Source organism: Drosophila erecta, unplaced genomic scaffold, assembly GCF_003286155.1.
Source record: "Drosophila erecta strain 14021-0224.00,06,07 unplaced genomic scaffold, DereRS2 tig00000092-arrow-pilon, whole genome shotgun sequence".
Classification (NCBI taxonomy): Eukaryota; Metazoa; Arthropoda; class Insecta; order Diptera; family Drosophilidae; genus Drosophila; species Drosophila erecta.
The window spans coordinates 5,292,689-5,320,127 of NW_020825207.1; the positions used below are offsets into that span (position 1 = coordinate 5,292,689).

The 27,439-nt window shown below is 45.7% G+C and overlaps 4 protein-coding genes across 4 annotated transcripts; 3 read left to right on the forward strand and 1 right to left on the reverse strand.

Moving 5' to 3' along the window:
* Nucleotides 1-69: 69 nt before the first annotated feature.
* On the forward strand, nt 70-12,681 carry LOC6546591 (lachesin). The gene is made up of 2 exons (XM_001975869.3): nt 70-977; nt 11,349-12,681. Exons 1-2 carry the CDS (start codon nt 440-442, stop codon nt 11,888-11,890), a joined length of 1,080 nt encoding a protein of 359 aa, XP_001975905.2. The 5' UTR covers nt 70-439; the 3' UTR covers nt 11,891-12,681.
* An 18-nt stretch (nt 12,682-12,699) lies between these two features.
* On the reverse strand, nt 12,700-15,185 carry LOC6546590 (augmin complex subunit dgt5). The gene is made up of 5 exons (XM_001975868.3): nt 14,978-15,185; nt 14,633-14,910; nt 13,357-14,578; nt 13,103-13,290; nt 12,700-13,036 (listed from the first exon to the last, which is right to left on the reverse strand). The coding sequence occupies exons 1-5, from the start codon at nt 15,070-15,072 to the stop codon at nt 12,765-12,767; spliced, it is 2,055 nt and encodes a 684-aa protein (XP_001975904.1). The 5' UTR covers nt 15,073-15,185; the 3' UTR covers nt 12,700-12,764.
* A 439-nt stretch (nt 15,186-15,624) lies between these two features.
* LOC6546589 (25S rRNA (cytosine-C(5))-methyltransferase nop2) lies at nt 15,625-18,726 on the forward strand. The gene is made up of 3 exons (XM_001975867.3): nt 15,625-15,835; nt 15,898-16,889; nt 16,950-18,726. Exons 1-3 carry the CDS (start codon nt 15,739-15,741, stop codon nt 18,552-18,554), a joined length of 2,694 nt encoding a protein of 897 aa, XP_001975903.1. The 5' UTR covers nt 15,625-15,738; the 3' UTR covers nt 18,555-18,726.
* A 213-nt stretch (nt 18,727-18,939) lies between these two features.
* On the forward strand, nt 18,940-21,036 carry LOC6546588 (neprilysin-1). Its single transcript, XM_001975866.3, has one exon. It carries the CDS (start codon nt 18,940-18,942, stop codon nt 20,836-20,838), a length of 1,899 nt encoding a protein of 632 aa, XP_001975902.1. The 3' UTR covers nt 20,839-21,036.
* The last annotated feature ends 6,403 nt before the right edge of the window (nt 21,037-27,439 follow it).

Sequence of the window (27,439 nt, forward strand, 5' to 3'; positions counted from 1 at the left end):
CCGTGTTTCGCACCGATAACATTGCTGCGTTTTTTAGGCACATTTCTGGTGCCCGTCTCTAGGCAACGAATGCTTAAGAGCGCACTTTTCAAAGCCTGGGCTTCATTCGTTTCGCGACTTTCGAACAGTGAAGTTGACTCTCCGGCGCGTTACCTCCGTTTTGGCCAAAACTCGTGACTGATCGAGAGAAGAAGTCTGAAACCTGCTCAGAGCGAGAAAACAAGTGTGGAGACTGCAGTTCAGCATCTGCGTTAGGTGTGCACAAGAACGAAACGGAGATAGGTGTCTACGGTTTTTTTGGAGACGTCTTCGCCGCGCTCTCGCCCTCTCTGGAGAAGATTGAGATCTTGGAGCGCAGCTCTTGGGAAACACTATATATATATACATATATATTAAATCGCGCGCTTGCAGGGTGTGGTGCTAAAAGTCGATTTCTAAGATGTGGCGCCCGAGTATCTCCAATTGCGTGTGGAGCACCCTGCTCCTGGCCATTTTCGTGCAACAAACGCTGGCCCAGCGAACACCGACCATATCCTACATCACGCAGGAGCAGATCAAGGATATTGGCGGCACTGTGGAGTTCGATTGCTCCGTTCAGTATGCCAAAGAGTACAACGTGCTGTTCCTGAAAACGGACAGCGATCCCGTCTTCCTCTCCACGGGCTCCACGCTGGTCATAAAGGATTCGCGCTTCTCGCTGCGCTACGATCCCAACTCGTCCACCTACAAGCTGCAGATCAAGGACATCCAGGAGACGGACGCGGGCACCTACACCTGCCAGGTGGTAATATCCACCGTGCACAAAGTGAGCGCCGAGGTGAAGCTATCGGTGCGCCGTCCCCCGGTCATCTCGGACAATTCCACGCAATCGGTGGTGGCCAGCGAGGGCAGCGAGGTTCAAATGGAGTGCTACGCCAGCGGTTATCCCACACCCACCATCACCTGGAGGCGCGAGAACAATGCCATTCTGCCAACTGGTGAGTTTCCTCAGTTATTTGTGGGTGATTATCGTGGGTTACGCTGGGTACGCTGGCTAAGTCAGCTTTCGTTTGGTGGGGCGCGTTCTCCAGCTCTCACTCTCCCTCTCTCTCTCTCTCTCTTTGCTCTCTGCGCTCCCACTCTCTGGGCAGGTCGCTCTGTCCGTCCCGCTTTGGCATTTGGCTTTAGCTGGGAATGGGGGCTTTAACTGGGCTCTGGGCTGTGGGCTCCAGTGTGAGTGACCGTGACTCACTCAGGCGTCACCTTAGTTTTCAGTTTTGTTTACTCGACTTGGTCTGGCTGTTCTTATAAACGGGGTCTAGCCCTGCCAACGCCAACACCCCACCTGTTTCGAGGGCTGAGTTTCGCAACAGCAGATTGATTTTTCTTTTTTACTTGCCTTTTGGGCCGTTTTCCACTTTCTGGAGTTCGGAAACGTACGCATGGTACCCTTTGTTTACCTGTTTGGCCTTTTGAAGATTGTTTCGCAAAGGAGTCAAAACAAATAGCAAGGGAAAATCTAATTTTTGCAAGTTTGTTAGATCAAGAATACATTAGTTGTGCAAGAAAAACTTGATTGTTTTTTGTCATAGCGTACGATACTACACGAGTATAAGGAATTGACTTCTAGCTTTTTCTTGTTTGTATTATTTTTATTATTCATTACTTAGCAATTAGCACGTGTGTGGGACATGAAAATATTTGGCTTTTGTATAAATAAAGGTTTTTTGATTATCAGAAAATGTATCATCGCTATTTGCGCAAAACAGATCACAAGCGAAATTTCTTATCCATGCACTTGTCGAAAAAACCCACATCGAGTTATATACCAGAAATAATATAATATATACAATTTTCTTCACCTTGTTTATGTTCCTCCCATTCCAAGAAATGGGTCCATTTTTCTCGGGAAACTCCGTTTCGGACAAGTGCAAATGCTATCTACAAATTGTTTGCGTTTGCTTGTCGACCACGAAATTCTCGAAAGGAAGGGAAAAGCTAATAAAACACTAAAGTAATTTGGTGCCCAGGTAGATGGAACAATAGAACCTTCTCTCCTCCGCTCGCTAGGTTAATCCCATACAGGTGCTGCTGTTCCATAGCGATCTCGATGCGATCTTTACCTGAACTCTGACCCTCATGCAGACATAATGGCTGTCCTTAACAAGATTGCAGCGTCATTTGGAAAGCAATTAGTGTAACTAATCCGACAGTTACTCATTACCCAGAACCGACTTGCGGACACACCCTACCTGGTGTCGCTATATCCGATAGCAAGCTTAATTCCCGCGGCATGTATCTATCAGCTGGCTTGTGCAATCTTTAATTGCCACGACATTGAGGCCTCCTTCTGTGGTTCAATATAAAAATAAAAATGAAATAAAAACCAGGCGTGCCCTGCGCTACGAGCTATAAAACCCAACCGCAACCAGTTGGATACGCTCCACGGCTGGCCAGGAATGGCTTAACTCCATTCCGCCATAAATCAAAGGGCCCTGAGTTTGGGGTCCAGTATTTGCCAGGAGTTTCACACTTTTCCACGCTCTAATTTAAAGCGCTTAGGCAAACAGAACAGCACAGTGCCACCACGTCCAGCAGCGCTTTGAAATGCGCCAACGAGCCGAGTCAAATGTTTTCCAAGGGCTATCGTGGCGGGGGGTGGGAGGTGCAGTTCCATGGTGTACCCAGAGGTGGGCGTGACGAGGAGCTACGACTGCACAGCCTTTGTGCCGCTTTTCACATTTCACGTTTCGCATTTCCATTCCCATTCCGAATCGAGCTTCTCAGGCATTCGACAACTTCAGCACGCGCAATTGCTTCCGCAACTTGAAAACGTTCCACGGACCGTTTGATGGTCTCCGGGTCTCCTCATCTGCGACTCTGCGACTCGCCGACTCCGGGCAAACAACCCGTGCAAAAACGGTGCGGCAGCAGAGGGCTGTTTCTTACACATCAGACACGGTCTGGGCTTTTGGGTGGGATAAAAAAAAATGCAAAAGCTGAAAAATGAAACTCTGAGGTGGAACGAGTAAACAGCAAACATACGCAAACAAAGGGATCCTGAGAGCATGGCAAATGGGCTGCGCCCCCTGGAAAAGAACTCCCAGGCCCACAACCCTGGATAACACCACTCCTTCCCCCTTCCCCCCCTTTCCACCGTCGCATTCTCGGCTACATAATTCTTATTTTGATAGCCGGCAAAATACAATCGAAGTATACAAAATATATATAAATTACAAGCTAAAAAGGTAACCCAAACAAAGGTCGGTGGTTCCCGGGGCGAGTACAATGTAAGAGATGCAAACAAACAAGCCGCGAGCGGTTCGAGCCCTTCCGTGCCCCTCGATCTAAACAACCCCTGATCCCATCAGCCGGTTGGGAAATCCATTTCGTCCCGCCCAGGGACTGGTGCCTCACTGGTGCCCGGTGAGGAACCCCTAATCAAGCGTTTCCGCTCGCCAGTTCACCAGCTTACCAGTTCTGAATTCAGGGTGTTGAGGGACCCGGGTCCATGCCAATTTGTGCGTTGCCATGCAAATCGATTGGTTATTTTTCACTTTTTATACCTATGTATGTATGAGCTATGTTACATTGAATGGCCAAACCATTTGGTAGTAGATGGCCATTGAGTAAACACAGACATGTGCAGTGTTTGCACCTGGCACCTGAAAACCTGGCACCAGGGGCAATCTGCCACATAAGCATATGTGTATATGCTGCTCCATGCAAAATCCGCTGCCATAATAAACCTCACCTTGGCCCCTTGGAATAAAAACAAGAGATGGCTCATAGCTGATAGCTGCAAAGAAAGCAACACGAAATTGAATTCACTTTTTGCTGAATATTCAAACGATGGCAGCTGTCACCGTTTTGGGGCATTGTTGTTCCGAACGGAAGCGGAGAATCTTTCAGATTCTTATCGCTGTTCGAGGGATCGAGGATCATGCTAAATTAACTTTAATTGTTCAATTATGTGTGAGCATAGTGCTGGCTCGAATCTCGGACAGATCGCACAGATCTCTTCGGGGTGTCTGAACCCAGTCTATGGGGAATGGGATCGAAGGCTCCGGAACACTCCCTTGGCGAAAATTCTTGATTAACTTTCATGCAAATTGCGTTTGCTGGCAAATTGCGAATTAGACTCAAGTGAGCATGAGATCAAGTACTCCAATTTCGCCATCAAGCGACGCAAGGGTGCCAGTCTTAATGTTAATAATATTTATGCTTAAACATTTCGATGCGCAATTGATGCTAAACTCGAGATCTCAACAGGCCGTGCACGAGATTAGTTGCCCCCTTCAAATTTGATGGATAATGGATAATGGAAATCATGCATATTCGTATGCTGTGCATAATGAAATTCCTCAGATGCCACAGGCGGCAGCTGTGTGTTTGAGTTTCAAAATATTTGCAAGCAATTAGGTTTGGCACACTCGCAATTAGAGGAGTGGTGGTGGTGTGGCAGTGGTAATTCGGGGGGGAGTGAGTCGAATCCTTTGATGGTGGCCCTGTTTTTATTTGTCCTGCTGCCGTTTCCTCTTCCTGTTTGCAATGGGCTGCATTGTTTATGGCCAACTCAAAGTCAAAGGCAAAGGCACAGGCAAGGCAAAACGAGAACGGGTACGGGTCCGAGAACATGCAACATGGAACGATAAGCGGCGATGACGTAGAAGAAGCATTGTAGCAAGAAAACCTGTTCGTGAATGTTGGTTGCTGGGGCAACGACCACTTGGTCAACATGGCCATTTCATGGGGCCAACTGGCGGCTTTCAGTCAGCCGCAAAATGCGGAGAATCGCCAGAGAAGCCAGCCCTTTGTGGCACTCACTCAGCTCGAAGTAATAACTTGTTAGTTAATAGCCGAAGTGCACGACCAAATCGTCCCAGTTTCCCTCTATCCGTGGGGCCATTCCTCATGTTTCTACCCACTTTTCATGTAATTATCATCGCTGTCTGTTAACAACAATATATAAAAGTTTTTTCGACATTATATTATTACTCTTAGATGCCTAAGCTTCATGATAAGTCATACTCTACTCTGTCCTACTTCTATGTACACCAACTAACATCGAAAACTATGTGTATAAAAGTATACTGCTATCTATGACATCATCGTAGATACGAGTATTTCTAAATGAATAAATAATCACCCAAGATCCGTTTTCCCTGCGAGAATCCCTTTCACTTTGCATACATTTCTGGTGTGGCAATTCCCATATTTGTTTAGCACTCTTGTCTGCATGTTTCACCTTCAGACCAACCGGCTTTTTAATCCTTATCACACTCGCATTCTCACACAAAAGGACACGCGGCTTTTCCAACCCAACTCACCTCCCTGCCATCTGAATTGTTTGCCCTGGGACTTAGCCAATATTTATTTAGGCACTCGGCTCACAAGGGATTTACGTCGGTCAGCCTTCTTGCAGCTCTCTTTTTTGGCATAATTGCTATTTTAATAGTTTTCTTTACAATTCCCTGATTCCTGATTTATGATTCCCAGCCGGAGCAAGTACAGTCTGCAATTGACTGAGTGGCGGAGAAGGGAATTGAAGAAGGCAGCGAAGTGGAGTGTAATCCAATAAATGGCATACCAGGCGGCATAACTCTCGGCCAGCTATAATGTACTACTCGAGGAGGAAAATCACTTTTCAAAAGTCAACAACACAGCGTCTGTGGCTTTGTCTGTCGATGGGCGGTAGGCAGCGAATTGTGGGTGGTTTGCTGTCCGGACTCCGGAGGGTGGATCCATGTCACTCGGTGCGGTTTCAAGGCGAAGGCCCACCAAAGTGGGTGCATTCACATGTCTCAAGAGCTTGTTATATGCTCGATATGTATGTGCAGCACGGCGGTTACAGCAACATCAGCCAGAACAAGTGAAGCCCTTTCCCCGCCCATCCATCCATCCATCCATCCATTCCACAACCATGTTGATGTTCCGTGATGAGTTTGGGTGACAAAACAGGAAGAGGCGACAAATTTGCAGAGCCATGCAATTTTTCCACCAGAGTGCAGGCGGGTTCCTCCCGTTGCAGCTTCTGGCGTTGCATTTACCAGGTGTTCCTGGGCAATCAATGAAAGAAGCTGTCAGCAGAGGGGCAAAGGGGCTCCGTTAAAGCTCTTGGTGGGTTTAATCAACTCAAACCACTTGACTTCTGGGCCAAGAAAGCACTTCATCTCGTTGAGGAAGGAAAAATAGTCATAAAAGAAAGTTGGGGAAGTGGTTGTTCTTTAGCTAAGTTAACCCATGTAACTTCACTTCTACCAGAGGTTTCTCTCTTAAATTTGGTATATGAGTATTTTACGATTGCAAAAGGAAATCAAAACACATTGCACACAGAACACATCTAAATCAACTTTTACGCACGCTATTGCAGTTTGCAATTCGGTATTTGCTGATTGCGCACAACCATTTTCAATACACACACATCACAATGCAATCAATCCCCGTTTAAGTGAAGCATCCATTGATACACGAGCGCTACTCTAAAAAAATAGGAAAATCGTGTTAGAATCAAAACACTGTGTGCACTCTTTTAATTGGATTTTTGCCAACCCAAACTGGATGGCACGTATCCAGGAGAACGGGGGACATGACCCATCTGTGACATGCCCGGGAGCCATGATACTCGTATGTTGGGTGGTTGGGATTGGGTATGGCATTGGGTTGGGACTGGGTTCCTGGCACTGGGTTTTTCATTTCGGTTGGGATGTGTGCAGCAGGCGCAAGTAATGCGGAGCGTCATTAAAAGCGCACCCGCTTCGGCATTTGGCCTTTGCCTTTGCCATTGCCAGTCCGTGTTTTAAATTATGATGAGTCACACATTGTTGACGGGCTGCATTAACATTCATAATTTCCACATGGCAACGTTCGGTTCATGGAATCAGTTGACATTTGAAGGGCCCTGCAAGAGACCGAGCAGAGAGAGAGAAAGACAGGCTTTTCCTGAATTTTCCTTAGACTTTCCGCCGGAGTTGCTGGCCAAATTGCAGGAAATTGAATGGGGAAAGAGCAAATATGGCCGCGGGCCTAGACTTTCCGGGAAAGGGAAAGCGCCTTGCATCAAATGTTATTTTGGTTAGTTGTTGTTGCCCGTCACACGTTTTCCCGCTCCACGGGAGAAAAAAGAGGGTTTGAAAAACAGCGTCTGGCTCTGTGATTGGTGCGGATATTTTTTGCATGCCACTCAATTTCCCTTTTTCCAGCCCTCTTGGGTGGTTGTTTCTGCCACCTCACAAAATGGCGTTCGGCGGCGGGGTTTTTTCATTTTACTTTTTTTTTTGTTTTTGTCGCTTTAAGTAGTTTATGAAACATTAGAAACGGTAGCAGAGCAAGCAACCCCTTCCACGATCCCAACTTGTCACCAATTTTCCAAGCGAGCGCTCATTGAAAGTCATCCAAGCAGGAAGCCAGGAGACCCGGACTTTCAGAACTTGGCCGCTTTATACATATACGGATAGTCATGCACCTCCACCTACTTCTACACCTACACCTACACCTGTTCCGTGCATTTTCCATTTTCCGTTTTCACTGCAGCGGCTCAGCGAAGTTGCATCCTTTTAGGACCTATCTACCTGCACTTCTCACCTTTTACCCTACCCAAAACTGAATTCTCACCTCTGCCTTTGCACAATTTTCCATTTCTTTGGCTCTTTTTTCGTTGCCTTCAACTGACAATTTATCTCTGGTTGTTTGGCCAGGGAGCAGAGGGATCCAGGCTTCGGGGTTCCAGAAACAAGGGGTGTTGCGTTAGCAACGTTGTTTTCATTTCGCATGATGGGCAGGCGGAGACAGAGAGTTCCAGACAGGTTTCCCCGAAGGTAGGGCCTAAAACAAATGTGGACCCGCCCGCCTGCCAAGTCGGGGTTTTCATTACCTTTTGAGTTTCCATCTTGCCATCTTTCCGTCTTTCCTGTTTCTGTTTCTGTAGCTGTAGCTGTGGCTGTTTCTGTTTTCCTTTCATTAGTTGTCAGAGATTGCCGAGTCAGAGATGGACGCACCGCACCATCATCACCATCCTGCCTGGCGCAAAGTGTTTTTAATTCTCTCATTAGTAACTGAAATTACTCCACACCATTCCGTGTGATGGATGATGGTCGGCATGATACGGAGGAGCGAGCTGTTTCCGCTGCACGCTGTATGGAATATGCATCTTTTGTGGGTCCCTGGAATGCGGGCTCCGCTGCTGCTGCAGTCACTCTCATTAGTTTGATTGAACAGAAATTCACTCTTAATTTGTCAATCCGTAATGGTTGGTTATTGAAACAGCCCCTTGAGGGAATAGCAAACACAGGATAAAGACCAGGCTTCAAATAGCACATACATGTGGTACATCGACGAGGAAAAGGTAGATCCAATCCAATTCAACTGAACCCTTGACTTCAGCTGATTTGCGAGTGATATATGAGCCTGGTTTTCGTAACTCGAAGCCATTACAATAATGTTTTCGATTCCTCGACTCTTGACTATCTCAAATTCAAATAACCAAGCCATTCATCTTCCATTTTGGGGTGTACTGGTTCAATGACTTAATGCTCCAGTTCATGAATTTGAACCCTCAAAAGTGTCGCAAGCATCGAGTCTCTGGGTCTGGAGTCAATTCATGGCATTCTTTCTGCATTAATTACAAGCAGAGAATGAGAAATGTCTCGTACTCAAGAAACTGGCAGCTGTGTTCGCTCTCTTCCCTCGGTTCTTTGTTTGCGTCGCATAGCTAATTAGCAATTAAATATTGCCACTTTCTGACACGCCCCACTTACGCGCATGCGCGGCCTCCACATAAAAGGGGTTTTCAGAGTTTCCACATGCTAACAGCAAAATGGTAAAATGGTAAAACGGTAAAACGGTTTACAGGCGACAAATGTTTGGGAACGCTTGAAGCCCTGAAATTCCTGGACTCTGCGTACCTGACTTGCATATCATTTCACAGTCCGCTGAGTGTGCGGTAGTCCATCAAAAACGAAATAAAAAGAAATAAAAAGCAGTGGTAGCATTTAACACCATGTTGCGCCTGCGCATTTGTATTTCGCGTGGGCTGTGCCCTTCCCGTGATCCCATAAACGCACAGCCATTACAACTGCATTCGATCAAGGGCTATCTGGTGGTGCACCATACTCGTACATATCTAGAGCTGCAGCCAGGCTGCTGAACTCGCAGCTCACTGCAAGGTAGAGAATAGAATAGAAACCGACACAGAAACAGAAACAGCCACTGAGATGACTTCTCTGGGCTAGACTTATACAGAAAGAACCTGTTTTTGGGCCCGGTCTCTCTGTTCTGGGCCCGGCAGTCACAGTAAACGCTCGGAAATTACAAACGCAACTGATTCTACTTGCTGGGCAGGGTTAGTAGTACTTAACATTAACTACTTGCGTCTTTACTGATGTTTTTTGTTTCGGGCATAGTTGTGGCAGGGGTTTTGCATGCTTACCCAGATATTTTCTATAATTTTGAGAGCAGATAGCAGTTGGTGTCCATGATCCTTTCAAGTTTTTCATTTCATCGAAGACCATTTAGAAGCAGCACAAAGTACTGTCGTCCAATTGTACAAACACAAATGTATTTCTGTCACGACACTATAATACGAAGTGAATCATCTTCCATTGGACTAATTAAACAAATCCTCTCCTGCCCACCACTCGTTTTATAAAGTCTGCTTTGGATTTATATGCCCAGTAGTAGATACATATATGTATGCATTACTTGGGAGTTTATTTCAGCTTGTGTGTGCTTTTCTAATATTGAAATGAGTTGGTTGCGCTTGTTTCCCAGATGCCCGCATCATGATGCCATTTCACGTTCGTCAACCGATGCAGTTGCTTGATTGCTGGGCCACCGCCTTAACCCATTGCCATCACATATTGCTAGGGCTTAGAGTGGAAGGGGAGGGGAGTGGGCTGCATGGGCGGCATGGGCTGTCAATCCAATTTTAATGAAATGTGTTACTTCGATTCCCAGGCGCAATTAATTTGAAATGTTTCAGCTGAGCAGGCACAAGCCGCACTCGAATTCTCCCCCTTCGGCGTGTGGCCCGCATTTATGTGCAATTCGCACAAAACATATTTTCAGGGCATTCCGGAGCTTTGGTCAATGCTCCTGATGTTTCTACGGCTCCTCTACATCCCATCGGATTCCAACTCTTTTTTCAGCACTGAGAAAAAGGAGCATCAGCTCAAGATATACAATTGATCTATTAAATTTGGTACCAATTCAAATATTTGCCAATCTTCTGAAATTATATGATTTATGTGGATATTGATGGAACTTTAAATACACTGCTGCCAGTAAAGTTTTTAGATGGTGGTTTTAAAAATGCCTCATGCAATAGAATTCGACATCCTTTTGAAAAGCGCCGTGTACTTCTGCTCCATGTAGTTTGTGTCAATTGTTTGAGCCTGAATTGTTTTGGCAAATGTTTGAAGAGCAGCCACAGACACGCACACATAAGCGGGAGTATCTGTGTGCGTGGAGGAGGGAGCAGATCCCTAGGCTCATTGCACTCGCTTCCACTGCATCGTGCATATACTACAGTATACTACAGTATGTATGCATGTATAGACCCCTAGCCACCCCCTTCTTTCCTGGTTGAGCTAAGCCAACTTCCGGTTATGAACCCAGAGCACCTTTCGCATTTGGCATTTGGCATTCGCACTGCAATTCCTATTCCTATTCCCATTCCAATTCCCATTCACGTTCACGGTTCAGTTGCTCAGCGCACACCCAAACCCAATGGACATGCCCCCATCCTTTAGAGCACTCATGACTAAGTGCAGTGGCTGGCATACTCCGTTTTTCAAAATTAGTTGGCAGTGCAAACGAGCCGAGGCCCAAACAAAATGCTTTACTTGTTAGAGGTCATTAACGCTGCCATTGTTTCGGTGGGCGAAGGCGCCCAGAGAGCATGTCCATGGACACTGAAAAACTGGAAAAGGTCACCCGCAAGTGCCAACGGATGTGCTCCGGGTTGGCTCATTAAAATCGGATTTTTGACTCAGTCCCCGCTGCACAAACACAATAGATTGAGCACCTACAGCGTTTAGAGCTGCTCCATTAATGGCCAGTGGATGTGTTCGCACTTGAACGCGCGTCATTTAAACAGCGGATAAGTTTTAACTTATAATGGAAATGGTTACACCACATTCAATACGGCAATTGTCTATGTGGAATCAAACTATAATGGAATTCAAGTGAATTATAAGATCACTGGGCATTTAAAACGTTCAGTTCACACTCAAAACTACAAATATTATATATAAATAAGTACAATAGTACAGAATACATTCGGTTTTTAATGTAATAGGAAGCTTAAAATTATACATATATTTAATTACAATAACCCAGATAACTAATGAGTAAACCAATTTGTATTGCAGATAGTGCCACCTATGTGGGCAACACCCTGCGCATCAAGTCGGTGAAGAAGGAGGATCGCGGCACCTACTACTGCGTGGCCGACAACGGAGTGAGCAAGGGCGACAGGCGCAACATCAACGTGGAGGTGGAGTTCGCCCCAGTGATCACCGTGCCGCGTCCGCGATTGGGACAGGCCCTGCAGTACGACATGGACTTGGAGTGCCACATCGAGGCCTATCCGCCACCGGCCATCGTGTGGACCAAGGACGACATTCAGCTGGCCAACAACCAGCACTACAGCATCTCGCACTTCGCCACCGCCGACGAGTACACCGACTCGACGCTCCGTGTGATCACCGTTGAGAAGCGCCAGTACGGAGATTATGTGTGCAAGGCCACCAATCGCTTTGGAGAGGCGGAGGCGCGCGTCAATCTCTTCGAGACGATCATCCCCGTGTGCCCACCGGCTTGTGGACAAGCGTACATCGCCGGTGCCGAGGATGTGTCCGCCACTTCGTTCGCTCTGGTGGGCATCCTGGCGGCGCTCCTCTTCGCCAGATAAGCCAATGAGCCCAAGTCCGCCGACTCCAAGCACTGCAGGTCCAATCCATCAACCAGCCCTCGAATGCATAAACATATATAAAGTAGATATATCGAAAACAAACATCGTGTAACCGCGCAATAGATGTCTCAAACGATTTCGGACACACCTACCCACATCCAGTTCTCAGTTCGTTTTGTAGCTCCTGCTTCCGTTTCCGTATAGTCCAGGCCAATTTTTGTACGTCCAATATTATGTCTTAAGTTAAGTATGATAAGTGAAGGGCCAACGATAACTAGACTATAATTTATTAGCACCTTAGAGCCAAACTCAATTCGAAATTGGACTTCAACCCAGCCGTAAACGATGCATTTCACCTTGATCCCGTCCGTTTTGCTTTCTCATCTGGCACTGTATATGTTTTAAATACCTTAATCTAAGCAAGATACATCACAAGCATTCCGATTTTGCTTCGACAATTGAGAAGATATTTTATTTTTATTTAATAATAATAAAGTATTTTCGTTACGCAACGCAAATCTATCAACTCGACACACTCACTTTTCCCCAAAAAAATATCTCAACCCCATAATCGAGGCAAAATCCATATTCGAAAAAAGGCAACAAAAGTTGTGTACATTATTAGCTCATAAGCACAATGAAAAATTCTTTTGAATAACAAGACATTTTTACCCAAATTTTTGTGTGGGTGTGAGTAAAATCAATTTCGACTTTGTAACAAAAAAAATGACAAAACAAAAAACTAAAATAAACATAAAAAAAATGAATAAAAATATTTAAAAAATCAAAAACGGATTACTTGTTCATTCTAACAAGGTATTCATGTAATTTAAAATTTAAATGGGTTAAAGTATTCACAATATAAATAACACGCTTAATTAGGTGGCGCCCGAATCGAACTCTCATTGGTGGCCATGCGATAGTAGAGATTGAACTCGGATTCGTAGTCGGCAAAGCTGCCACTATTGTATCGCTTACTAGGGGGAACGTAGCGTCGCAAGGGATTCTCTAACAGGAACTGGTAGATGCGCTCGGCCTTTTCCAGCTGTAACTGAGTCTTCACCCCAATGGCCATCAGGTTGTCCAGCAATTGGTCAATTTCCTCGTGCTGACGACTCGCCTTCAGTCTCAAATCGTGCGGATCAACTGGGGAGCAGGGGGATACGTTTCCTATCAGCCGGATATGAGACAAAATGTCGGAATCGAGCTTACCAATTAACGGCTGCAAATTCAATTTCAAGTCAGACGTGTGTGCGGCAATTGCTGACGCCCACAAAATGCGTTTTCGGACTTCCTGCAGAGCGCCGAAGGGTGTTAGCAAATAGCCTGGTGCCAGTTGAACGGTGGAGGCCAACTCCTGGGCCTCGACGATGAGTGGATTGGCGGACAGCAGGAAGGAGCTGTCGGGAAAAACATGAACTCTGGATTAATTGGAAATGGCACACTCAACTGAGGCATGCTCTCACCAAGTGCGCGGCGTACAGCTGAATTTTTCCAGAGGTATTTCCAGAAAGGTATTGAATTCCAGCAAATGCGATGGTACCGTGGCTCCGGATGCAGCCATCAGTGTGGAGGCTACTCCGCCCGGCATTAGAGTTTTGTTGTCAAAGCTGCGACGCATGGTTGAGTTTATTGCGCTGCAGTTGCCATCGAACTCCACCTTGGTGCTGGAGAACACGCTATCATTGGCCAGACAGAAACTCTCCGCTCCCAACATGGACATATTGCTGACTTTTAGCTTGGTGCTCATCAGCTGAGACTTGGCGTTTTGTTTCTGTGTGGCCGCTTGCATATCGTCCAGCAGGTTCTTCATCATATTTCGCGAAAAGAGGATCTTCTCCTTGATCTGCGACAGCTGCACCATATCCTGCTGGATACGGTTGATGCTGGAATTAATGTCGCCGTATACTTGTTTCACAGAGCCCAGCTTTAGATCGTGGTTCTCTAACTGCTTGGCACTCGCTTCTAGTTCCAGACGCAGTTGCTCAATCTGCTCGCGAAGGAATTCGTTCTGGGAGCGATTAAAATTGCACATGTTGTACTGCACCAGATAGTCGCTGATCAGTTCATCCGCATTTTCTTCGTCGCCCAAACAAATGCCATTGAAACTGTATACCTTCGATTGCAGTTTGTCCACAAAGACGCTGTAGTCCTGGCAAAAGCGTTCCTCCTTCTGCTCCAGCTCCTTTTGTGCCCCGAAATATTTGGCCACCAGACCAATCATATCGGCCTTGGTCTTTAGTAACTTGACCTCGTAGTTATTAAGCGGTGGCTTTGCATTTGTGCATTTGCCTTTGGATTCATTCAGCTTCATGATGTACTGCAGCTGCTCCTCTTTGATCTTCATTACAACGTTCAGAAGCAGGGCGTTGGGAATATCCGCAAAGGTGCTCCGCATCTCATCCCACAAGTGCTGCTTGGCATCTGCTAAATTGTTCATCGCATTGCCCTCGTCACCCATTCTGTAGAAGGTCTCCAGCTGCTTGAGAGCCTGCTCCACAGCCCTTGTTGCCTGCGCCTCGCTGGCATTTCTGGCACTCAGCTTTACGGGTGTGGTGGCCAAGATCTGGACCTTGTTCTTCAACTCCTGGTCGTAGTTCTTATTCAGTGACTCTAGCTTCAGGTCCAGGATATTATATTTGGATTCAAGCAGTTGCTTCCGGTTCTCAGCACTGATGGTTTGAATGTCTGTGGCGGGTTCACCGGATTAGGTTGATTAGATGTATGATGTTTTATACCCACTCTTGGTCTTGATGACGGCGGATAGCTTTTGGAACTCCTTCCGGGCCTCCATCAGCTGTTGATTCGCCTTCTCCTTGTGCTTCTTCAGATCCTGTATTTTCTGGTACCTCTGGAGCTCCGGTGGATGGAAACTCCTAGAAGCCAACGGCACCATTTTATCCTTATAGCGAGCCACTTGGGCAATCAGCAGGTTCTCCCGCACCTCCCGCACGCATTCTACCGGCTGGATGCGGGATTGCAGTTGGTCCAAAAGTAAACTAGAGCCAGACTTAAAAATTCTGTGCAGCAAAGGACGGGTTTTAAGTATGGATAGTTGGTGATTTTCCTAATACAGCTGTAACTTACCTTCGGAGGGCATCATCGGAGGGCAGGGCAGTGGGCGGGCATCCCAGACTAGTGGCCCAGTGCTTAAATTCTGTTATCTTCTCCTGGTAAGCCATAAATTGCAATTAATTGTATTTTTCGCAAAAAGGCGCAGTCGTTTGAACCGGGCATTCACCAACACAATCAAATCGGGCAGGGTTGCCAACGAACCGCGATTCGCATAAAGTTGGCAGCCCCCATAACGGTCATTTAAATTAAATCAAATGTTCAAATTGTCTAATTATATAATGCCTATAAAGCTTATCAACAGGCACGAAATTTATTTCTAATGTATATTTTTATCTGATTACTGTCATTTTAATTGTTATTGGATTTACCATTTAGTTTACATACTCGGTCTTACAGTGCTGAGAAACATGTTCTCTGCTAAACAGCTGAGAGTGCGAATAGCTAGAAATGGTAAATTAGAAATTCCCTTTTGTTTCCAAAATATATATATAAATGCCTTACCTTTGCAAAGTAGCAAATGAATCAACCAAACCCCACAAAATAATAGTTATTTAAAATAGTTAGTAAAATAACTTATTACCTTATTTTGAAAAGAAAATATTGTTGCTAGCTATTTATAAGCCAAAAAGGGGGCAGCACTGGCTTAAGCAATTCCCTCTGACCAGTGCTGGAAAACACTCGCTGTCTTTTGAGCGGCGCACGTGGAGCAAAATCGAACTGCTCACGTTTTTCTTAAAGTTTGCTCTAAAAACCGGATAAATTAAGTTAAAAATATGGGTCGGAAGGCGGAATACAGTGATAAACCGAAGAAGGGACCTGGGCGCAAGGCGCGCAAACAAGGAGCACCTGTTTTTCGTAAACAATCGTTTGGTGAGTGCTGGTCAAGATTACCCCATCTTTCGGGTGTTCATTTCAAATGTTTTACTTCACAGCTCCCATGGAAGAGGAGGACAAGAAGCTCTCCCACCGACAGAAGCAGAGATTTGTGAAGCGGGAACAAAAGAAAGTGGTCCAGAAGGCCAAACTGCAGGAGAAGAAGGCTAAGGGAAAGCTACCGCAACCGGCTAAGCGGAAGACGGCCTACAACAGCGACAGCGATCCAGAGGATAATGAAGAGGAACAACAGGTTGCATCCTCCGATGAGGAGGTGCCTCAACTGGTGCCAGTTCCGCAGAGCAAGAAAACATCTCCCAAGGGCTTTACAGATGACAACGATGCCTGGCTGAAGCCCAAAAAACAGAAAAAGCAGCAGAAGCAGCCAGAAACGGAGTCCGAGGAAGAGGAGGAGGATGAGGAGTCGGAGGAGGACTCCCAAGATGAGTTGGAGGACGACTCTGACGGCGAGGGTGGTCTGGAAGCAGAAGAATCTGGAGAGGAAGATGAGGACGATGAGGAAGAAGACGAATCTGATGATGACACTGCTCAGGTTGGCAAGCTGGCCGATCTTTCCGACGATGATGATGTGAACTCCGACGATGATTTTGATATATCTGGCGATGAAGATGGTGTTCAGGCAGACAGTGATGAAGAGGAGGATGAAGACGACGATGATGATGATGATGACAAGCTGCCCATCGAACGGGCTAACAAGAAGCTCAAAAGGCGCGAGGCTAAGGAAGCCCAACTGGCCGACGACGAAATGTTGGAAACCGTTGACAGGCAAGATGTTTTCCAGCTACCCGTCGAAGGCGAAGAAACCGAGAAGGACCTAACCCTGCAGGAAGTGCAACAGCGCATAAAGGACGTCAGCTTGGTTCTATCCGACTTCAAAAAGTATCGTCAAGCGGATAGGTCTCGCGGGGAGTACATTGATTTGCTGCGCAGGGATCTGTGTTTGTATTACAGCTACAACGAGTTTTTGATGGAGAAGCTGATGGACATGTTGCCGCTGACAGAGCTAATGGAATATCTGGAGGCTTCAGAGGTTAGTATATTGCATAAACATGATAGTTGCACGGTTAATCCTTAAAATTGACTCCTTTAGATTGCTCGTCCCCTGACCATACGCACCAATACTCTTAAAACACGACGTAGGGATTTGGCCGGAGCTCTTATCAATCGTGGCGTCAACTTGGATCCCCTGGGCAAATGGACGAAAGTAGGATTGGTTGTTTTTAACTCCCAGGTGCCGCTAGGTGCAACTCCAGAGTATCTGGCTGGCCACTACATGATCCAGGGCGCCTCCTCGCTGCTGCCTGTAATGGCACTCGCCCCGCAGGAGAACGAACGCATCCTGGACATGTGCTCTGCCCCCGGTGGAAAGGGATCCCACATCGCAAGTATCATGAAGAACACTGGGGTGCTCTTCGCGAACGATTCTAACAGGGATCGCATCAAGGCCATTGTTGCCAATTTCCATCGCCTGGGAATTGTAAATGCGGTGGTCAGCTGCGAAGACGGCACTAAGTTCCGGAATATTATGACTGGCTTTGACCGCGTCCTGCTGGATGCTCCTTGCACAGGAACTGGCGTCGTCTCTAAGGATCCCAGTGTTAAGACCACGAAGTCGGAAGTAGATGTACAAAGGTGCTATAACCTGCAGAGGAAGCTCCTGCTGACTGCCATTGATTGTACGGATGCGAAGTCATCAACTGGCGGTTACATTGTCTACTCAACTTGCTCAGTGTTGCCCGAGGAAAACGAATGGGTCATTGACTATGCATTAAAGAAGCGAAATGTCAAACTCGTGCCCACTGGTCTGGACTTCGGCGTAGAGGGCTTTACCAAGTTCCGGCAGCATCGGTTTCATCCTAGCTTAAACCTTACCAAGCGCTACTATCCACACACCCACAACATGGACGGATTCTACGTGGCCAAGCTCAAGAAATTCTCCAACACCATACCCATAACTAAGGAGCAGCAGGAGGAGGATGAGAAGCAGCTGGATGAGGCCATCGAGGCGGAGGCCACTACAGAAGCGGCTGCTGAGCCTGAGGAGGAGGAGGAAGCGTCAAAGGAGAAGGGTCCCCGAAAACTGTTGGGCAAGCGTGCTGGAAAACCGAGTTTCACCGAAATCGAACAGGAGCTGAAAAAGAAGAAGCGAGAGGAGAGCAAGACCAAGTATGTGGCCAAGGTGTTTGAGCAACCTGTCAAGGCGCCGAAAAAGCCAAAGCCTGAAGAGCCGGCGGAGAAGAAAGAGAAGAAATCACAGGCACCGGTCGAGCAAGCAAATGGAAGCGAGGCACCTTCTAAACCTACACCTAAAAAAAAACAAACCAACGGGAAAACACCAGCTTCCAATTCAGATTCGAAACCATTCAATAAAAAGAACCAAGCAGCGAAACCCAAGGAAAATGGAACCGGTTCACCAGCTAAACCAGAGGGCAAAAAGCCAACAGTTAATGGCACAAAGTCTCCTGCTAAACCAGCAGCTAAGGAACCGAAACCGAAGCCACAGGCGAAAGGGAAACAGCCGGGAAACGCCAAACTGGCCAAGGCGCCGCGAGTGGATATCGACGATGTCCCAATTCTGGAGGGGAAGCCTATCAAGAAGCAGAACAAGCTGAAGCAAAAATCCAAACAGATCGGCCAGCTGAAAAAGCCCTCGGCGGGTGCGAATGCGGGAAAAAAGCAAAAGTTTAAGAAGTGAACACCTTAGATACAGTTTTGTTAAGTAGACTATAAGCTTGTGACATATAGTTGGGGTAGTCCCGACGCGATTACCTGTTTTATATTGCGAACTGTCTTAGCGACCGATTGAAGATTGAACTACAACAGTGGTGTAATTAAGATTCAATAAACGTTAAGCTCGGATTAATGTAGTCACCAAGCGGGTTTATATAATATGCATAGGTGCCAGGTACATTTAATTAGGCGGGGAATCGCTCTACATTTCAAATGGGAATATAGTATTGACCGAGTTGTCACTATCAGTTCGCAAAGCTCGATCGCCAGTTCGAAGGGGTCCGAGCTCAGCAGAGCGTTGTGATAATCTATTGTCTCATTAATATTTCAGTACGAATCGAGCGAGCTTAATGGGAAGTTTACTTTTGCTGTGCTCTTGCCTGGTGGCATTGTTGATTCCCATCCAGGCACTAGTGGACATCAACGTTGCAACGGCGAACGATATTCACCATAATCTCAATAGAACAACATCACCATGCTTAAATTTCTGGAATTTTGCTTGCGGTGGCTTCTCTAGTGCCTCTGAATATATAGACAACTTTGAACGGGTCGAGGATCAGTTTGCCAATGCCATGGTGGAGTTCATGGAGAGCCACTTGGGAGAAAACGATACACTGGCACCCCGACTGATAGGACAAATGCGACTATACTACAAGGCTTGCACGGAGGATACGCGAAAGATTCACGGGAATGCTCGTCCACAAGAACTGGTTAATCACTGGACTGTGCATCCTAAGAAGTTCCTCGAAGACGGCTTGAATGGTGTGTTCATGGATGAGCGAGTTGATGTGGCCGCCAACGATTCCATGCGTTGGGTTATTCAGATTAAGATGCCTGATCCGGCTGCCAGATATAGTGACCTGCGGGTCTTGCAGCTCATGCGTCTTTACGAAGAGTGGTACACGTGGGGAGTGGTTGAACTGGTGGAGAAAATGCATCAGCTTCAGGATAAGTATCGTGCAGAAAATCCCTTTGTATATACATGGAGTTACACCGAATTAAGGCAGAAAATCCCCATTCCACGTTCCTTTTTTATTGAATTATTGGGTGCAAATCACACTGACGAGTTCGATCGTCTGACTTTCGAGGTGAGTGATGTGGAGTATTTGCGGGAATGTTTTCGCTTCCTACGGGATTTCGCCAGTGAGCCCAAAGACACGTATATTCGAGCACGCCACTATGTTTTAGTTGAGCAGTCGGAGCCTAGGGAGCGGAATCCAAGAAGCTGCATTCACCACATGCGTGCCCATCTTCCCCTGGGCATGAACTACATCTATGATCGCTTTATATACCAAAATCGGGAGCAGGATACCCGGAAGCTACAGGAAATTGTATCCAATTTAAAGGCAACGTTTGGGGTATACTTAAATGCCAATCGCCTGCAGCTTACGGCACACCAGTTGGCCTACGTCAGAGCAAAGTTGGAAGGTATTCAGATTAGAATTGGAAATTTACCGCTGGAGAAATCTCCCGAATTCTATAACAATCACTATGAGAGTGCTAATTTCACTGAGAAAAATTTCCTGGCCAATCTGCTTGAAGCATTTACCCTACGAACCCGTCTCCAGAATGATGGACTGCTTGAAAGGAATTCTCGAGTGGATCTGCGGCACTACTACGTGAACGACAACGTGCGGAAAGCCCGTACTTCACCCTTCTATGAGAACGAAAGGAATACCATAACCGTACCCATGGAATTTTTGCAGTGGCCCTTGTTCGATCACCGACAGCACGCCATCTTCCAGCACAGTCTTCTGGGAGCAGTCCTGGGCCACGAGATGAACCACGCCTTCGAACAGGAAGGTATACTCTTTGATGTCGCCGGAAATGAGTCACCTCTGGGCTTTGAGATCCGGGAGTTGCAGGCTTTCCGGGATGCCCTTAAGTGTGCGGAGGAGAAACCATCCGTCTCGCTGAAAGAACGCCTGGCTGATCTCAATGGCCTGCAACTGGCCTACGATTCCTTCTTTGGATTGGCCCACGATTCCCGGAAGTTCGAGTACCGTCCGTATGCATTTGAGCGGCAGTTCTCGGCTCCCCAGCTATTCCACCTTAGCTACGCCCAGTTCTTCTGCGGATCCCTGCCGCCGGTGATTGCCCACGATCGGGATGATGAGCGTGTGAACGTGAGCGTTGGCAATTTGCGTCAATTTGCATACGACTTCAATTGCGAAACGAGTCACTCGTCCATCTGCGAAATGTGGCGCCCAAGGGAGGAGGCTAATTCAAATCGAAATGTGCATCCATAACACTAAAATGTAACACGGAATATATTGTGATCAAATGGTATGGCTCGCAATTGATATTTGTATTTCCATTAAATTTAACATTTTATGCAGTCATACACTGGAAAGAATAAATGCAATTCCTTGTTATAAATAGATAAGCAAACAAACGAATTTGTACTATTTAATAACTTCCTGTAATGATTGTATCTGCGATATTTAAACACTCCCTACTGCTGAAGGCTGCCCCAGTTCCAGGGTATTCACTGGCTTATTCCTGTTGGCAGCGGACACAGCCCATTTGGCGGGCCATTCAGTCTGAGTGTCAATTGCAGCTGACAGGCCATCGGAATCGCAATCACAATCGTTGCAATCGTCAATTGAATGCAAATGCCGCAAAAAATGCCGGTCTCACCGCGAGCTTTTAGCTCACTGCCTCTCCCACTTTCTCTCGCCGCTCTCTGTGCTCGAGCTTTTCAACTTGTTGCGGTAGTTTCGGTTCAACTGGTGTTGTGTCCTGTGCGTGTGTATGTGTGTGTGTGGGAGCCCTGATTTCTGTGTGAATGTGCTTTTCCACAAAGCTCGCATTTTCATCCGCCCCGTTGGCCGCAGTTTGGCGCTGTCTTTGGCCGCCTTTGGACGCGTGTGCCAGATCGCCGTGTCTGTCGTTCGACTGCCCGTAATCTTGGCCCGGCTGGTGCTCCTCCGTTTATCTCGCCATCTCGGCATCTCGCACAGAGCGCAGCATCCGCGTGAGACACCACGAGCGCCGCAGGCTTAATTCTGTTTTCCGTCTTAATTTCGGTGTTATTCCAGTTTGTTATTTTCGATTCGCTTGCTGTAGTCGGGAAGTATTCGATGTCATCTAAAATTAAACGTGTTCCCAAGTTCCTAATATGTGTCATTTTGACGATCGTGTGTCTGTGTTAACTAATGCAAACAAATAAATGATAATGATAAAAAGGCGATAAACGTTTAAAGCTCCGCACAAGAAAAAAGGGTGCAAAAAAACAACAAGAAAACCCCATGTGAGTGCGAAGGAGGGGCGCTAATTCGTGAGTTCGCCAGTTAGCTCGGTATGGGGCGTGAGATCGGGAGACCCTGACCCCCAGAACGATTTCAAACATTCAGTTCCAGCCGAAAAGATTCATTCCTCGGCCGGTGCATAACAAATTGGGCAAATACCGGGTTGCCCGGGGCCACAAAAACATTCCGCAGAGCGCCACGGGTGGCGCACGGGGTCCAAATCCGTAACCAAATCAAAATCCAAGTGGCGATGATCACTTAGCAGCTTGCTCCCATTAGCAAACAATGGAGAAGTCCGCAAATAGACTTTAAATTGAAGAATAAACGTCTGATTAGACTCAATGGCCGTCGGATTATCCGCTGCCAGCATCACAAAAAGCGAATAACAAATTTCCATTGTGAAGGGGGAGGGTCGTTGTGCGGAGGGATGCTTATACATATAAACTGCTTTATGAACCCGAAAAAACCTACAGCTTACGGTCCAAATATTATGAACCTTATTGACAGGTATTAAAATATATTTGGCATGAGTCCTTTTTCCTTTTCTGGCATTCTGAACAAGTCTCTTTATTTTTAAAGGCATATCTGAAACTGTATTTCCTTTATTCTGTGTCTATCCTTTTCCAACTATCATAACTGATATCGATACGCTGAAGCAGAAAATAAATGGGCATAAAAAGAAAAAAAAAGAAATATAGATAAATTGTGAAAAACTTTGGAATCACGTGTGAATGCGAAGTGTGAGCTCAATGGTCTCGAAGACTGATTGCCATAAAAATAGTTTCTGGTAGTTCTTACAAATATTGTTTTCTCCACATCGTTTTGAATTTTTTGCCAGTTTCACCTACCCACGATTTTATATCTTATATGCAAATGTGTTTGCTCCATTTGCATATTTACGACTCGGATTATCCGGATAAAGAGGGCCTCGAGGTGCTTGGGGACATAATGTTCTCTATAACCCCCCACTACCCAACTCCCCCACTTCTCTTCCCAACCTATGCTTCCTGCATCCTGCATTCGAATTTTTTAATTAATTCCTATCCGACGGGATGGGCATCCTCCAGCTTTTCCGAACTGCATTTGAAAATTCTGCTTTAATGCATATTTCATCACGCCCACACACATGCAAACAAACACTTACACACAAAAACGCGATGTTGTTGTTGTCATTGTTGTTCTTGTTATTGTTGAGCAAATATAAACACTTGTAATATTCACCCTTTATATTCGCCAGCTCCACTCGCACACCCCGATTCATTAGGCCCCCTCTTCCCGGGTCCCCAAAAGGCAAACAGGGTATACAAAATCGCGACTGGCTTCGGGACTCAGTAGGGCGCAAATTGTTTGCGAGTCTCCAATATGAATTGTTAAGTAAATACGAAAATTTAATTATACTCGATTGTAAGAAGGCGATGCAGGCGGCAATGTAAGTGGGCGAAAACTTTTGGGGGTTGGGGTCTAAAATTAGCAAATGGCTTTCGAGTGTAAGTACGCCAATTTCGAGTGGCCTTTGTTCGATCTACTAACTCTAAATGCATTTTGTGTGTTATGTGTTAGGAAGTGACTGACTTTGTTCGATTGCCCTTTCCGTGAGCTCCCCCCTGATCTTCAACCTTCAAATTCGCTTACACAGAGACAAAATGGGGTTAATAGCATATAATCATATATTTTTCATATGGGTAAATGTTGTGGTGGTTATTTCCTCTTATTTGAAGAAACTAATTAAATGCACATCATCCGATTTATATATATTTATATACATATTTAAATTTAACCATTAAAAAAAAAGAATTATAAAAGTAGAAAACACAAATTAAATTATGATTCTGGAATGCATAGAAACTATCTAAGCTGGCGACCCGAAAAAGCTGCTAATTGAGTATGCAAATTGATGGTTAATCATTTACATTTCCTCACTTAGTCACTATTTGCATAGCTAATTGAATGTATTAATGGGTATTGATTGCTCCCCTAGCAGCTGCTCCTGGTGTGGGCTCCTTGATGCTGGTGGTCCTTATCCTTGTATCCCCTCTGCATCCAGTGCCCCTGGAGCGCTGCTGCCGTACAGCAGATAAAACAAACTTTGCATGAACTCATGAAATTTTAAAATTACATCATGTTTATGTATCTGGGCGTGTGTCCATGACGGGGTGGAATTACTATGCATGTTTTTGGGTATCTCCATGGCTCCTGCTCCTTGAACTCCAACTCCTACTCCCACTCCAACTCCCACTCACCTGCCCTGCAACAGGCAATAAAATGCCCGCAGCTCTGTTGCCAAACTTGTGTGAAAATTGCAAATGAAAAGGGAAGTATTTTTGTTTCATTCCGACTTTATTCAACTTTCCGTTTTGGCAGGACATTAAACCATATTTACGATTCCCCACCGTTGCCCCCTGCAAATCCAATGGCTCCTCCGAGTTCAGAATTTGTTATGCCGTTGTAAGCCAATAAAATTAGTAAGCATGTGAAATGAAGTCGTCTGGCAACGCGGCGTATGCTTGATATCGCTCCCAGTTGCTCATACGCCATGTGCTCCGCTGCAAAGGTGCTCCATCTCCCAGTCCCAGTGTGTTCTGTTTGGTTTCGTTTCAATTTTCTTTTAATTTGTAAACTTTCGCCGTGTGGGTGTGGGTGTACCTGTGTATCCGTGTGTTTTGCTTGGCCTTAGACTACCTTGTCTCACGGGGTGATGGTCAAGAGGATAAGGATGACGAGGCGAATGACGATGTTCGGCATCCATCCATCCATCCATCTATTTATTTGCCTTCGGACGGCCAAAACCATAAATATCGATATGATGCCGCCTGACTGCGTCTGCCATTCCATTGGCTTCGATTTAATTCGCCTCGATTCAATGCGATTCGTTTCGATTCAATTGGATTTGATTCTTCCGCCAGCTGACGTTGTCGTCGACTTCTGACTTCTATACACGCTTCGCTGGGTGGGCTCGTTCATTCATTCATAAAGCTGCTGCCTTCCTGCTGCCCATAGTTTTTATTGCCGCTCGTCTTTTTCAGCACATTTCATTTACGTGGTTTTTATCACGCTCCGCCATTGGCATATGGCGTTGGCTTAATGTCTTTTAATTGATGCGAAGATAGTACAACTTTGCACTTTGGCGAAATTCATTGATAAGGCATTCATTGGTATATTCATAATGCCAAGATAGCTGAACGTTGAACATTGAACTTTAACATTTGTGTGTGAAAACTATGTTTGTAATGCCAATAAGTATCTGAAAACATTATGTATTATATATTGACTACAGCAGGAAGCTGCTTGAGTTACTACTTTAATATTTTTAATTTACGTGCATTAGATTGTCAAGGAAGCGAATGTTTTGTAACGAATATATTTTGTAACTTAAATATGTAATTAGCATATTATTTGGTTTCATCAACATAATGATTGCTTATCTAGGCATTTATTAAGTAAAATATGAAATATGTATGTGAATGGTATTTCGGCAGTCTTGCAGCCCAAGAGCAATTTCTGATTTATGGATAACGATTATTCACTTCATGAGTAAGGCATATGAGTTTCTCATGTGTAATATATCGGGAAGTTTTATGTATTCTACTATTCCTGCAGTTCCATTGCCATAGCTTCGCTCTTAGTCGGCCCATTTTGATGGTCAAGCGTGCATGTTACGGATTTCATGTCCGACTTTGTTGGCCTTTCCATTGCCCACATGCCGATGGCCAATTAATTTCCATTTGTTTTGACACTCCATAATTCATCGGAGGAGCAGCAGTGGAACAGGAATGTCGGAGAGCAGTGTGCGGTGGCCAGTGAATATTAGGCATACGCCCTGTTGCACCAGCCGCAAGAACTGCATGCTCACGAATCATTTGAAACTAGGCGCTATTATTATTTACATTGGTCAAACAGTCGAAATGTTTATTTGACTGCTGGGCAGCTAATTGTGGCGCATTTGGGGCCAGATTAGTTGCCCCCCATTGGCTCCAAATGACACGGATGCTAATGATTGCGATCGTCATCATCGTCAGCATCATAATCATCGCATCATCATCATGGCGATAACCACAAGCACGCGCTCGTCCAAATAATGCGCTTGTTTGCCAAGCCCATAAATAAATCGCTGCTTCTTTTTGGATGGAGAGCTTAAGATTGTGGCATGACGACTTCTATGCCAGATGTTTGGCCATTTCGGGATTGAAGGCAAATATTTGCCTACTGAAAAGGCAGCGTGGTATGAGCGGTTTAGAGCAATCGGTGAGGCGGAAAACGGTGGTTGTTCCAGGATCTGCTTTCATTTTAATTGAATCCCTACACAACGCAATTATCCGATGAATGCTTTTATGTAGGGCATTTTCAGTATAAGAAGAAAGGATGTTCGCGAGCCATAGTTTCATCAGACACGAAGTCAATTGAAAATCAATACTTAGTTATTTCTTTACAAACTCAGATTTCAGTATATAAATGATGTTGAATGAATATGCCTAATAATCTGTATTTATATTCCTTAAAAAACAATTTTTTTAACATCAAATTTCATGTCGAGAACATGTTCTGCTTCTCAGATGAAACAGTGTTAAAAGGTCATAAAGAGCAAGTTTTCTCAGAGAAAGAAAGGTACGCCTACTTTCAATTTTCGGACGGATTCCGCGGATTCCTCCAACGCGCTGGTAGGTGCAGTGCAGGTGCAGGTATTTCCACCAGACCTGCCGTGCCAGAGATCAAAGTGGTTGGAGGCTATTTATAGGGCGTAATTAGCCAGTCGGACATGGCCAAGATGGCCCATTCAACTGCACAGAGAACAGATATGGGGGATATGGGGCATGTATGCCGGTGTTCATGGGTCTCCAGCCAGGGCCACCGTTATCATATCTACCAACTTGACACTGACAAAGCTTCTGGCCAACTCATTAGCCTCCGGCTGTTAAAGCGGCTAAAGCACTGTGCGTGAGTCGGGCCGAGATGAGATGCGATGCGATGCGATGGGTTGGGTTGGGATGGGATGGGATGGTATGAGATGAGATGTGATGAGTCGGCGACCCGGGGAACAGCTCGCTGCCATGGTATTTGTTCATTAATAAATAACTTGACACTCTTTGTTTTAATCAGAGTGGCACGGAGGAGGGGCAGGGCATCTCTATCCTCGTCGGAGGGTGTGTACGTTGCCAGGTGGAGCCGCACATGCACCTGGTTTACACATCTGTCACAGCCGTCCCTGCCACAATTAACGGATAAAGTTACTGCCGTCGGACTAGTTTAATTACTTTGTTGCTTAATTGTTGCACGTAATGATTATGCGTGGCGGGAGTTTGTATTTCTCACACAAAGTGATAAACTTGTATTCCTGCTTTGAAAACTATTAACTGTCAAAGTTTTAAATGCAAAACTTGGGCTGCGACTGAAACTTGATTTAATTGCCATGATTACCACCCGAACTATCAGTTCCATCAAGTCCAATTAAATCTCCAACTAAGTATCCCACGAAAACCATCCAATTTCACTTCCACCCGTGCGAATCGGAATGTTTATCTGTGGCATGCAATTTTCATTGCGACAGCTATCGCAAATATTATCGAGCGAGAAAGAGTTATGACAGCTAATGGGGATCTAATGG

Bases quoted from the DNA above. Each gene is read 5' to 3' on its own strand.
- LOC6546591 (XM_001975869.3), top strand. From the start codon at position 440: ATGTGGCGCCCGAGTATCTCCAATTGCGTGTGGAGCACCCTGCTCCTG. The intron at 978-11,348 runs GTGAGTTTCCTC...TTTGTATTGCAG, and splicing joins CAATGCCATTCTGCCAACTG to ATAGTGCCACCTATGTGGGC.
- LOC6546590 (XM_001975868.3), bottom strand. From the start codon at position 15,072: ATGGCTTACCAGGAGAAGATAACAGAATTTAAGCACTGGGCCACTAGT. The intron at 14,911-14,977 runs GTAAGTTACAGC...TTTGCTGCACAG, and splicing joins TCCGATGATGCCCTCCGAAG to AATTTTTAAGTCTGGCTCTA. The intron at 13,291-13,356 runs GTGAGAGCATGC...TTTTCCCGACAG, and splicing joins AGCTGTACGCCGCGCACTTG to CTCCTTCCTGCTGTCCGCCA.
- LOC6546589 (XM_001975867.3), top strand. From the start codon at position 15,739: ATGGGTCGGAAGGCGGAATACAGTGATAAACCGAAGAAGGGACCTGGG. The intron at 15,836-15,897 runs GTGAGTGCTGGT...TTTACTTCACAG, and splicing joins TTTTCGTAAACAATCGTTTG to CTCCCATGGAAGAGGAGGAC. The intron at 16,890-16,949 runs GTTAGTATATTG...TGACTCCTTTAG, and splicing joins AATATCTGGAGGCTTCAGAG to ATTGCTCGTCCCCTGACCAT.
- LOC6546588 (XM_001975866.3), top strand. From the start codon at position 18,940: ATGGGAAGTTTACTTTTGCTGTGCTCTTGCCTGGTGGCATTGTTGATT.